The sequence below is a fragment of the Brachionichthys hirsutus genome, chromosome 11 (genome assembly GCF_040956055.1).
Source record: "Brachionichthys hirsutus isolate HB-005 chromosome 11, CSIRO-AGI_Bhir_v1, whole genome shotgun sequence".
NCBI lineage: Eukaryota > Metazoa > Chordata > Actinopteri > Lophiiformes > Brachionichthyidae > Brachionichthys > Brachionichthys hirsutus.
The window spans coordinates 9164787-9177850 of record NC_090907.1 but is presented as its reverse complement, the minus strand read 5'-3'; the positions used below and the strand labels follow the sequence as shown (position 1 = coordinate 9177850).

At 40.0% G+C, this 13064-nt stretch overlaps 1 protein-coding gene across 1 annotated transcript; it reads right to left on the bottom strand.

Moving 5' to 3' along the window:
- Window positions 1-5158: 5158 nt before the first annotated feature.
- On the bottom strand, window positions 5159-12135 carry LOC137901099 (high affinity cationic amino acid transporter 1-like). The gene is made up of 11 exons (XM_068745100.1): window positions 11766-12135; window positions 11521-11679; window positions 11259-11430; window positions 10644-10777; window positions 10340-10562; window positions 9453-9592; window positions 7895-7997; window positions 6236-6432; window positions 5981-6132; window positions 5428-5536; window positions 5159-5325 (listed from the first exon to the last, which is right to left on the bottom strand). The coding sequence occupies exons 1-11, from the start codon at window positions 12133-12135 to the stop codon at window positions 5159-5161; spliced, it is 1926 nt and encodes a 641-aa protein (XP_068601201.1).
- Window positions 12136-13064: the final 929 nt, after the last annotated feature.

The following is a 13064-nucleotide window of genomic DNA, read 5'->3' as shown; positions in this document are numbered from 1 at the left end:
CTTGATCGGCACGGTGCACCAAAACAAGAAACTGCAGTAGGTGATTCACCTGTCGACAAATCAAGAAAGCTTTGTACTTCAGCTTGTTTATTGCAATGTTTGTTTCTTTCAATGTCAAATAGTAAAAACTACCGGTAAGCTGATTTTATTGGAAAAAGACTCAATGTTCTGATTTTGTATATATATATATATATATATATATTCACTGTAGGCCAATTTCTTGCCATTATACTCCTTACATGCTGTTTTTTAGTGTCATGTCATTGTTTTTCTTTGACAACAGAACACAAACCAAGAGATGACAGCACATGAAGGTACACAGAGCGGTGCTTGAGGTTTTGGACCTTTATCCAAATGCAAAAACAAAAGTACAAGAACAAACTCAAAACCAAGCCAAAGACTTACAACAGATCCTCAGGCAGCCAGTTAGGCCTCTCCTCAGTCCTCACCGCACCCAAGATGCTAAATAAAACCCTTTTCTTAATTGTTTTATCTTAAGGTAATTATTTAAGGAAGATAGTCCATCAGCTATGTAGGAAGGTCTGTAACATCCTTTAAATTCCCTGTCATTCCTTGGGGTGTTTGTCAAATATTTTAGATATTATGTGGAGATGGTGGCAATTCAATTGTCAATTATGTAGACAAAAAAAAGGTATATAAAAAACTAAGGTTAACTTGATCAAATGTAATAACTAGAAAAGTACCCGGAGAGCGCAGACCTCCGCCGAGCAGCTCATTCCCCTCCTAATTCAATTTACACCGTCCACATGGTGATCTGGATCATTACCAAAAGGTTCTTAATGGTTCTTGGTATCTTTGTACACCAACCATGAAAAGTAAAAGTGAATCATAGTTGATGTGCATTTTTTAGCTGATTTTTGAATCCATAAATGGGGTTTTTAATTAAATATTTTTTACTGAATCCATTCTGGTTCCGATCCGGATGAAATTTGGTGGTGAGGTAGAGATCCCCTCCCGACATGACTGCTTCAAATTCCATAAACATTGGTCAATAATCAACTGAGATTTTGAGGAACATATTTTGAAGCTCCATTAGAATAGAAAGCCTTTATTGTCAGTGCATAGTGGATATACAACGAGATCAGGATTGACTGCAATGTTAACAAAAATGTCAACGTGATCCAGGACCCAGGATCTCTTCTGGATCATCAACAAAAATGTAATCAACTGTTCCTGGTAAGATTTCCTGGAAATGGAACTTTTTGAGACCAACGCAGGCGTAAAACGAGGCTCATTGTTGGCTAGGTCAGTACTGTAGCGCAAACAAATACGGCTACTCAAAATGCTTCTATGCTTGCCTTGAGTCATTTTACTTTATTAGAGCATGTATAATTGGCTAACAGATGAGCTACTTTAGTACGTCATTCAATTGTTTTTCCAGACACACCAAACTGGTTCTAAACTATGGAAGCCCGTTTCCGCCACATGAAAAAAAAACGTCTCTTGCTATCTCATAATTATCTCATAATTATCTCATAATTATGAGATAGCAAGAGGCGTTCCATACTACACACATCTTTTAACAAACCAGGTGCACAATTACAGTTTGTTCATTTCAAGCGGACTCAACTGGTCGTTATAGAAAACATATTCCAACTGACAAACCAGAAAAACGTTTTATCTTACTTTTCACTTTTACTTGATGGTTGTCACACTGTAAACATTTCCTTATTACATATTAAAAAACTATAACTGCCTGTAAGAAGATCGATCACACACAGGGAGTGATGCAGATATCATTCATTTCAACCCCCTGCGATAAGAAAGTCAAATCAGCCACGTGAGACTATTTTGTGTTTCTGAAGAGAAATGATTCACCTCTTATTAATGGGTCAGCAATTCCAAATAGTTGAGCTGCTATGACAACTGCAAAGATCCTACGTACAATTGGAGGGATGAAAACAATTAAAACCGGTCTGGAATAAGAGCCAGAGTCATTTGTCTATAGCCAAAGTAACTACCAAAATAATTTTCCACTTGACCTGCAACAACTTCCTAGTTTTCCGTCTAATGAGATGCACCTCGAGTTAAATCCGTTTTTACATAGTAGCTAACGTTCCTTAAAGATTTATACTACTATCATATACAATAAAGCTAATAATATTGACATATTGAATACTGTGATATTCTCTGGTTATCAAATCGCTTACCTCTTGTAACCCTACTATGATTAAGCCAGGATGTGCATTGACCCAATTGAGATCTGGGGAGATTTTTATTTTATTTTTTAATGACCTTGATGGGATTTAAGTTAGACCCATATATTTAGTTTAGTATGTTAGACAATATATTTGAAGAAACCCTCAATCAAAATCAACACAAGCAGCCTGAGAAAATGTTTTTGCAGAATGGAATATGTAATATATCTATATATCATCTACTCACACAAACAGTTTGTTTATCATCTACAAATAAAGAGCTGCCTCTGACTGGCAGAACAATGATTGATTATTTCCATTAATCCATTATTGATTCTATTTAAATATATACTAGATATAGTATATATATATATATATATATATATATATATATATATACTATAATAGAATAGAATATAATTCTAATTCTAAAGGCAGGGAAACCACAGACAGAACCCGTTTTACCTTCTTTGTGGAAACCTAAAAAGCAGCTGTTTCTTTGAGCAAGCCGACTCCACAGCACGCGCTTTCACTCGCTAGACACCTGACGTAGGTGACCCATGTGAGCAGACAGGTCACACACCTACACACACACACGTGTGTTGTGCATGAAGCTGCTCGTGGATTGGGAGGTCCATATATACCAGAAAATGCCCAATATAGTGCAGGGACCAATTCCAACCAGTAGATGTCGCTCTTTACAAGCAGATTTCCCTCCAGCAAAGAGACGGTTGCTGCGTCTTGGGTGGTTGTTCTCCAGCGTACGCGCACGCACACAACCTACAGCCATGTCTCAAGCCATTGGCTCCAAATTAAAGGAGACGCTCATGTGGATTTATTTATCTGCTGGTCTTGTTCCTTTTCATGATTACATAGAATATGCCACATCACACCACAGGGCCATCATACATGAGAAGTTGCAAAATTCTCAAAGGTGACACAAAGCCCCATTCTTTGAGTGTTCTGTGGAGCGGTACCGTGACATGATCCACGAGGCCCTATAATCTACAGAAGCTCTTGGGATCATCAATGCAAAGTGGATCCTCACAGACTGCTCAGCACACAAATGAAATGCCACAGCAGTCGACTCCATGCAGCCTGGTAGGGAAAGTCACCTTGACCTTCACCTTGTGATCTGGTGTGTTCAGTATTAAAAATATAGTCTTAACTTTAACTATGCACATGTATACATGTTTCGTGGGAGTGGTGAAAATATGTGCGTAAGTATATATGTGTACAGTATATAGATGTGTAATCTTTTTTTTTATGTATACAGGATCTATGCTTGTTGGTTCTTGATTTCTATAAGATATATCTGCTGAAGTGTATACATCTACATCATGCTCTTAAGTTGCCTTATTTTCATTTAATTTTAGATATTGTTTTTATTTGTTTATTTTATTTGTCTTTTATATTTTTATTAGTAGTACACTTTATTTTCATTATTAATATATATATATATATATCGTTTTTTTTTATTATTTTAGTTTATTATTTTCTCACAGACTTGTCTACGATGATGTTTTGTTCAGATATAAAAAAGAAAAATATATAGTCTTGTTTGTCAGAGGCACGAGTACTAACATTGGCACGCAATACCAGCAGAATGCATATATTTACCTTGGCCAATAGAAACACGTTGTTCTTTGGGTCGGTGACTGCAATGACAAACTGTCATCACCGCATTCCTTGAGACAATCCAAACACGTCGGTATCGTAACAGAAGTCATTATGTTCTATCGTAAACGGAGATTAATAAAGAATGAGTCCTTACTGCATCAAGTCTAGCATGTGATAGGGAAAATCGCTATCAAAACTGAAGCAAAAAAAACAAACCCTTAATTATTTATATTATCTGACTTATAAAATCATGCAAACAGGAAATAAAATTGAATAAACTTAAAAAACAAAGTGTGTTTGTAATTAGTCTTCATATGCTGGAAATATCAGTTTCATACAACAAACACTCTTATACTGTTATAGATAATTGACACTTCATTAAATTAAATTTAATATCTGCAACAACAGACAAAATGTTTGACACTTCTAAAAAAAAAAAAAAACAGGTTGCAACATTCAAATTAATTATAAAGAAGAAACCTTGCACTGGAATGCCCCGCTGATTCAAACATTTCCCTGTTTACTGAAATCCTATACCCTGGCATACTCCTACTGTGGAGCTGTCCGTGGTGCTGAAACGCGCCGCTTTGTTTTGGAGTTCAAAACATGTAGTTTCAAATGACATTCATGTCATTTATATTAGTTAACACAAACACTCCATTCATCTGTCAAATGCTAGTTATCGGCCCGCAAGGCAAAAGGTTTGCCCACTCCTGTGATAGGCTGCCAACTAACTATGCTCGGAGCATAATGAGTTGTACATTCAAGTACAACACAATGTTGCACTGAAACTTGAAGATTCGCAACCGGGGTTGAGAAGTATTTGCTGATTCTGGAAAAAAAAATGCAATTAAATAAGGTAATAAAGAAATGAAGATAGAAAATTACTTCCATCTGGACTTGGAGATGGTACAGTATCTCCTCCAAATGCAGCAAGGCTAGTTAACTTTTTCCAGGGTATCTAACCCTCATTAATGATAAGCATCATTCATCAAATGATTTTCAACTTCACTTCCAGAAAATAGAAATACAAGAGTGGGGCCCATCATCTTAATATTGCATGTATAAAAATGGCTTTACAGTACTCTTGATATATTGATAAAACCTCGTTGGAACTAGAAGTAGTAGTACATATGGCCTTTGGTTGCTGCCCATTGTGCTCAGTGATCATATCAAATAAAACATATTCAGAAAATACTTTAAGTCGAAAAACTCTTGATATTCAAATGGTTGGAGAAAATAAATATTTCCTCACATATAGCGTTTGGCTTTTTTCAAACAACCAAACCAGACATAATCTTTGGCCAGCATTTGGACACATTCAGGTTGCACATATGTGCATCAATGCAGAACAGATTAGAGAAGCTCCCATTTTCTTACTAATCTTCATTATCGTCTCCTGTGGCACTTTCTGTGTTGTGCTGCAATGCATCCTTCCCTGTGGCCATGGCCTCTCCCCCAGTGCAGGCTGGTGCGCAGCTTTCAGGCCTGTTTAACACTGCCTCTGCACTATTGCGAATACCATAGGTGAAGTAGATTAAAAGACCTACAAATGGGGTAGAAGCATGGAACTGAAGTCATTAATTAGTCTGCAATTATAAGTGAAATGGGGACAATATTGACATAATTGTCTAATAATCCAAAGTACCTATGGCCATCCAGATGACAAAGCGTATCCAGGTCCCTTTGTCGAGTTGCATCATGAGATATACGTTGATGAACAAGCTGGCGATGGGAAGAAAAGGCAGCAGGGGAACCTATGAAAAGGGAGCGTATTAAATGATTGACGACATCAGAAACATAGACACAATAAGAGCCGTGACTACATTGCTACCATGATGATGAAGGAAGGTGCTGAAGGAGTACATTTGATGACAAACAATTATTTTCCTTCACGTCCAAGCACAAGCTGACATGCAGCATACAGCGCTTGCATTTGCTTTGCACAAAGGACATCTTCAATGCAAATAGTGAGCAATTTCACATTTGGCTTGAACCAATTTCTAAAAATCAAGATTAGCCTCAGTTTTCCGACAGTCATTGGTCCTAATTATTTAATTACAGTACAAAAACATTTTATTGCACTTGCAAGGGGTCTGATTGCATTTCGTCAATAGCAGTGATCTCAACAAAGTAGGTACCAAATCTAATGAAAGCCCAAAAAAGTGGTTCTGGTTGGGATCATGATGAACAAACTATACCTTGAATGCAAGTTTGGTCTCGCTCTGCGGCTGTCTCCACACGATGAAGATGAGTGCAAGGCAAACCACCAAGAAAATGCAGAGGAGAGGCACACACCAGGCTGCCATCTCTTCTTGAACAGCTAAAATGCTGACAACACATGCCAAAATACCTGAAGGAAGGATGAAGATAGTTAAGCGATGAAGGCTTGTTTCATTAGTCAGGGGAAAATGTACCTGCCATTCACTGTTCTCTATACTTTGTTTGTATCTCACCAAGGCAACAAGTGCAAATGTTGACGACAGACCCGGACTGAAGGGACGGCTGCATGCTCGAGGGGTAAAGTAGATTTTTGATGGTGAAGCGGTCCTCAGGTTGTGGCAACACATCAGAGTAATAAGAATCACCCAATTCAGGCTCATCCTGAGGGCTGGCCATCTCATTGGTTGCAACGGGTTGTTCAGGCCGGTACCTTTAGATGGCAAAACAGGCAGTCAAACAGGCAGTGCACAGATAGACACCGGCGTCTCATCTTTAAAACAACAAAAAAAATATTTAAACATTAAACACACACGCACGACCCATGCCGTGCCGTGCCGCGCCCAGCGCCCAATCTCGTAACGTGCCACACGCACGTGGCAGCAGCTGCACACAGCCCACAACTTCATCTCCACCCAGACTGTAGCCTCCAACCAGGTAACAAGTAAATTAATAAAGTATATTGTTCATGAGCCTCATTTGCCACAGGTCTGTCTCACGCAGCGCTAAAGGCTAATTACGCTACCCATAATAATACTCAATTAATCAACATCACATAGACCAGGCATGGGCAAACCCAGGCCCGGGGGCCATATGCGGCCCGTTGGTCTTTTTAATCCGGCCCGCCAAACTTGTCCAAATTATATCATTAAATAAAATTGTATTATAATTAAACCTCATTCATTTGACCTAATCCCTGTAATGCTACCTGTAAAAGGCCAAATCCTTTAATGCAATAGCTTTCACGTGTCATTTATATTAGCTCACACAAATACTTCGTCCATCTGTTCTTGGTCCGGCCCCTCTGTCAAATTTTAGAACCTATTGTGGCCCGCGAGTCAAAAAGTTTGCCCACCCCTGACATAGACGATGACCACACAACGAGGTGTTATTTGGTGAATTGGTAAACCATATGATCAGTATACTATGACTGAATATTTAGTTTGAGGAAGTTTTGTAATTAGCCTACATTAGGTTGAGGCAACGCTTAATGTGACCTATTTGCTTAATAGCAAAAAGAAAAAGCAGCTTTCTGCCATGTTGTAGCCTAATGTCAGGAATCAGTCTTGATATTCTACTCATCTCTTTTAATTTAACAATTGCAGCATGCCAAGAAGGGAAAGAATTAAAAGAGACAAAGAAAGGGAGCTACAGCAGGGTCCCCCAGGGAAGCAGCTCTCTGCTCTCCTGGATTAAACAAACCTGTCAGGAGGATGAGGAGACTGTAGATCATGATCATGATCAGTCATGTTATGAAGGCAGCCAGTGATTCTACATGCTGCACCAGGTGCCCTTTTTTCCCCACTGAGCACCTGCCCCCCAAAATGTCTGTGCACGCCACTGCTTACAGCCAATAACGATTCAAAAACATGAATAACATCTATCTAGAAACTGCAAAAAAGCCATTTAAAAGTGAAGTTATTTGGAGTCATCTGCCTCGAGGCTAAGCCAAGTCTCAAGTCATGTATAAATCAAAGTGAAGTCGAGTCTTCATCAAAGTTTCAAACATTTCTCAAATCATTATCAACAATTTAGTCAAATGGAAATGCAGGGCGTGTGCTTTAAATCCTGCAAACGCACAGACGGACAGACATACAGGCTTGACTCGTCTTTCATATGAGGCGTTCGGCATAGTAATCATCTTGCCCTGAAACGTTAAAGAGGGGCAGTGCTACCTGAGGACCAGAACGCAGGCAGCCACCAGAGAGTAGGCCAACAAAGTGCCGATGGACATCAGATCAACCAGGGCCTTCAATTCGAACAAGAACGCCATCACAGCTGTGGAAACACACAAAGTCAACAAGATGAATGTCTATTTTATTTGGTGGAGATCCAGAAGAGATCCTAGATTGCTTTTACATTTTCGTTAACATTGCAGTCAATGGAGCTTCAAAATGTGTTCCTCAATATCTTGGTTGATTATTGATCGATGTTTATAGAATTTGACACAGTCATGTAGGGTAGAGATCTCTGTCTTACCAATAAAAAAAATTGATAAAATAAATATCAGAGAGTAATTTTTGCTGTAAATCACAATATAGGGGGACTGGGGTGCTTGGTGGAGGTGTGCACTCTCTGAGTGCTTTTCTAGTTGTCATAGTGTTTGATCTCAATTAGTGGACCTGGTCCTGATCCTCCTTCCACATGAGGCACTGTGGCTCTTGGCCTCTTCTCGGCGATCTACCAGACAAAAGCCCAGACAGGAACGTAGAGATGATGGGCGTTTTCCTCTCACTTCCAAGTGCCAGAAAGGAGAAGAGTGACCATCGCGAGCCATAGCATAGATAATGCGAGGGAGCGGAAACATGGAGCCCAGAAGACTAAGCCAAGGACGAAGGAAGAAGGATGAGGCAGACAATTTTAACTTAGCTGTCAACTCTGGTTTAGGGTTGCATCGGTTACTAGTTTCACGGCATACCACAGTTTAAGCATTAGCTCATTAGCACCTCAATAAAAAATAAAAACACGGTGAAAGGAGAATCTCCGCTATGCCTGGACTGCACGTCAGATTTAACCCATGCCTCCCTGATAGTCATCTGGGGTTGCTGCACTATATGATGTGCCCGGAGCCAATTTGTCTGCAGAAAAACACTAACTTTAATAACTATTAAAAGTAACTTACCAAATTTTATATTTACACACCAAATGTAATATTCCTTCACATAAAAATATTTGATCAATATATAATTTCAGCGAAATTTCAGCGAAGATTTTTCAAGTTTATATAGAAAGACACAATCAATTTGTCATCCAGTGCTGATTGTCTGTAAGTAGAGAAGGGAGTCTGAGGAGGCGCTGGGTAGCCAGCAGACAGAAGCATGGTCTCACACAGGAGAAGCAAAGCGTCACTATTTCATTCATCTCTCAAAGCAAAACTGCTTTGCTCATTCCACTAAAATATTGTGTTTGTTCAGCTTTAATTGTAAATATAATGATTATTACTACTGCTAACATTAAAGTAAAGTTTACTGTGGTTCTGTGTTTTCTGAAATGTTTATCATACCTTAAATTTCTCATCGTCATTGTAACCATAAATCAGGTTTCACACAGGGCCTCAACTGCAGCCATAGTCATTCAGGATGTGTACTAATATAATTATAGAATGAATATTAATTCTTCACTTTATGCATCATTAATCTGGACTTTTTTTGAGTGCTTGTGTTGGGGCCATATGCAAAAGATAGGAACTGACCAGAAGCCCAGCCAGTTAGTAGGTTGAGGTCATGTTCTCACCTGCCACAAAACCTGATGTTATCGTGGCCGTTAGAGGGGTTTTCGTTCGTGGGCTGATTTTAGCCAAACAGTTAAAGAGCAAGCCATCGTCTGCCATGGCCCATATGATTCTGGGCGTCGGGAACATGGCGCCTAGCAAACTAGTGCAAGAAAGGAAAAGCATGCAGTGCAAGTTTAAATATTACTACAAAGGTGGAAATACATTACTGTACAAAATATTGTTAGCTGTAACATCAAGATTGGATTTTCCTTAGAACTAAACTAAATAACTAAAACCATCTGGTGAAAGTCTGCAAGCATGCTCCAAATGTTCAAGTCGTTTGTTAAACTCACATGAATGCAATGCGAAAACAAGACACCTATTAGGCCATATCAGTCTTGCATAAAAATCAATCAAATTGAAGTTACTTCAGCTAATTTCCTGTAATTGCAATTCTTATTACATGCATATCTGAGGAGAAATAAAAATTTCAGCATAGTAAAAAAACATCAGATATTAAAATATCTCAAAGCAAAATAATTAACAGTAGATTTGTGAGCTGTCCTGCAAACCCTCATATGAGACAACCCCACCCTCTCACAGAAGGAGTGAAACCCAACTTGTAACCACAGAAACAGAAAAATGAGCTAGAAATACATCAATAACAAAAAGCTACAAAATAATATGATACATTTGAGGAAAAATATTCAACAGTTTTTAAGTTGTGCTGTGAAATTGAAAAGAAGGAGCCCATTCCCACCCAGCACCCCACCCACTCAGTCAGCATGTGGTGGGGGTTGATAAAAGCATAGTCGTCAGTGTCCATAAATAATGCACACATTAAAAAAAAGCATGCAAACACCTTAAACTACTTCCCATACTTAGAGGCATGAGGAAAGATTCGTACCTGGTTGACAGGGAACACAAAGACCCAACGGCCACTGCATAAGTGGCTCCCTGCCAACCCGCGTATTTAAAGGCCACTGTCAGGGGACTGTCCTTGTCCAGTAAGTAGTACGGCATCATCACAGTGAGGGCGGCCGACACACCGAAATATGCCACGAAACAGATGAGAAGTGAGGCCACAATTCCCACAGGGATGGCCCTCTGAGGATTCCTCACCTCCTCTCCTGTGGAGGAAACATACTGGACATGTCAGAGAGTAAGAGTCGTGAGTGTTGAGCAGTAAATTCCTACATTCCCCCTCTCACCTGCAGCGGAGATGCTGTCAAACCCTATGAAGGCATAAAAGCAGGTGGCAGCACCAGACAAGACTCCAGTCCAGCCAAAAGGCACGAAGCCTCCTTCACCGAGACTTTCTTTAGATGGTAAGACATCGGATATGCTGGAAGGAAACATTTGCTTATTTAAACATATCTTATGTCATTAGGCACGGGTCCCCAGAAGAGGAGTCGACGACGTCCACGAAAAGAAAGCTTCTTTTAACAGCCAATACCAGGAGCCAGACTTAAAATACGAGTTCATCTACAGGTGACTCATGCGTCAAGTCTGCTCTGCAAAATATGTGGAGACAAGTTGGCAAACGAGGCAACGGAGCCTTCGAAACTGCTTCAACACATTGAGACCAAGGAACCTGGATTAAAAGAGAAGCCCTTTGAATTTTTCGAAAGAAAAAAAACGAGAAAATGAAGGAAACGAACAATCACCAACTTAATGTGCGTACGTACATATCGGAGTAATAATCATTTAATAGTTATTACAAGTGTATAATATAAGGTTTAGTGATTATATTTACAGCCCGCCGCCGACCGGTTGGAGACTGCTGTCATTAGGAACATCGTGCATTTTAGGAATGAGCTGCTCACTTGAGGCTTGAGTGGGCGGTGGCATTGAGGACATCATCAGGGTTCAAGCGCCAGTTGTTTAGGTCTCCTTTGACGAAGCCAGAGATGATGACAAATAGCAGAACCACCACATTGATGCAGGTGAAGACTTTATTTACCAAGGCTGACTCCTTCACGCCAAAGGCAAGCAGTCCTGTCAGGAAGTTGACATTTGATGTTATTTAAAATGAGGAACCTGAATGTTAAATTATGAGCGCTGCAGTATGTCTGAGCTGCTCCTCACCTGCCAGAGTGAGTATGATGAAGACAGCAAATATGTCTGGATACTCTGCTAGGACACCAGGGACATTCATGGTCATGTAATATCTGCTGAATTCCTGAATACGCCTTCCAATCAGCTCGTCAAAGGTTGCACTCCAGGCTCTGGCCACGCTTGAAGCACCTGTATGGGCGAAAGAATGCACCTAAGATGAAAAAAGCATCTGGAGTAGCATCAACTATGTTCCCCTCTCATAATAGGAGACTCACCAACGACATGAGCAAAGATGAAGTTCCAGCCTGTAATGAAGGCCCCGAGTTCTCCGACTGTTACGTAGCTGTAGATGTAAGCCGAGCCAGATTTGGGGACACGGGAACCAAACTCAGCGTAGCACAGACCAGCCAGGACAGAGGCCAGGGCAGCGATGAAGAAGGAGAGGACGATGGCAGGTCCAGAGCTGTCTCGGGCTACGGCACCGGCCAGCACATACACGCCGGCACCCAACGTACTGCCGACGCCCAGAGCCACCAGGTCCAAGGTGCTGAGGCAACGAGTGAAGTGGGTGTCTTCAGCATTACAGTCCACAACCTTCACCCGCAGGAGCTGCGTCCCGATGCCTTTTAATTTATCCAGAATCATCTTGATCGGCACGGTGCACCAAAACAAGAAACTGCAGTAGGTGATTCACCTGTCGACAAATCAAGAAAGCTTTGTACTTCAGCTTGTTTATTGCAACGTTTGTTTCTTTCAATGTCAAATAGTAAAAACTACCGGTAAGCTGATTTTATTGGAAAAAGACTCAATGTTCTGATTTTGTATATATATATATATATATATTCACTGTAGGCCAATTTCTTGCCATTATACTCCTTGCATGCTGTTTTTCAGTGTCATGTCATTGTTTTTCTTTGACAACAGAACACAAACCAAGAGATGACAGCACATGAAGGTACACAGAGCGGTGCTTGAGGTTTTGGACCTTTATCCAAATGCAAAAACAAAAGTACAAGAACAAACTCAAAACCAAGCCAAAGACTTACAACAGATCCTCAGGCAGCCAGTTAGGCCTCTCCTCAGTCCTCACCACACCCAAGATGCTAAATAAAACCCTTTTCTTAATTCTGCAAAAACATTTTGCAGAATTAAGTTCTGCAAAACTGTTCTTGGTATCTTTGTACACCAACCATGAAAAGTAAAAGTGAATCATAGTTGATGTACATTTTTTAGCTGATTTTTGAATCCATAAATGGGGTTTTCAATTAAATATTTTTTACTGAATCCATTCTGGTTCCGATCCGGATGAAATTTGGTGGTGAGGTAGAGATCCCCTCCCGACATGACTGCTTCAAATTCCATAAACATTGGTCAATAATCAACTGAGATTTTGAGGAACATATTTTGAAGCTCCATTAGAATAGAAAGCCTTTATTGTCAGTGCATAGTGGATATACAACGAGATCAGGATTGACTGCAATGTTAACAAAAATGTCAACGTGATCCAGGATCCAGGATCTCTTCTGGATCATCAACAAAAATGTAATCAACTGTTCCTGGTAAGATTTCCTGGA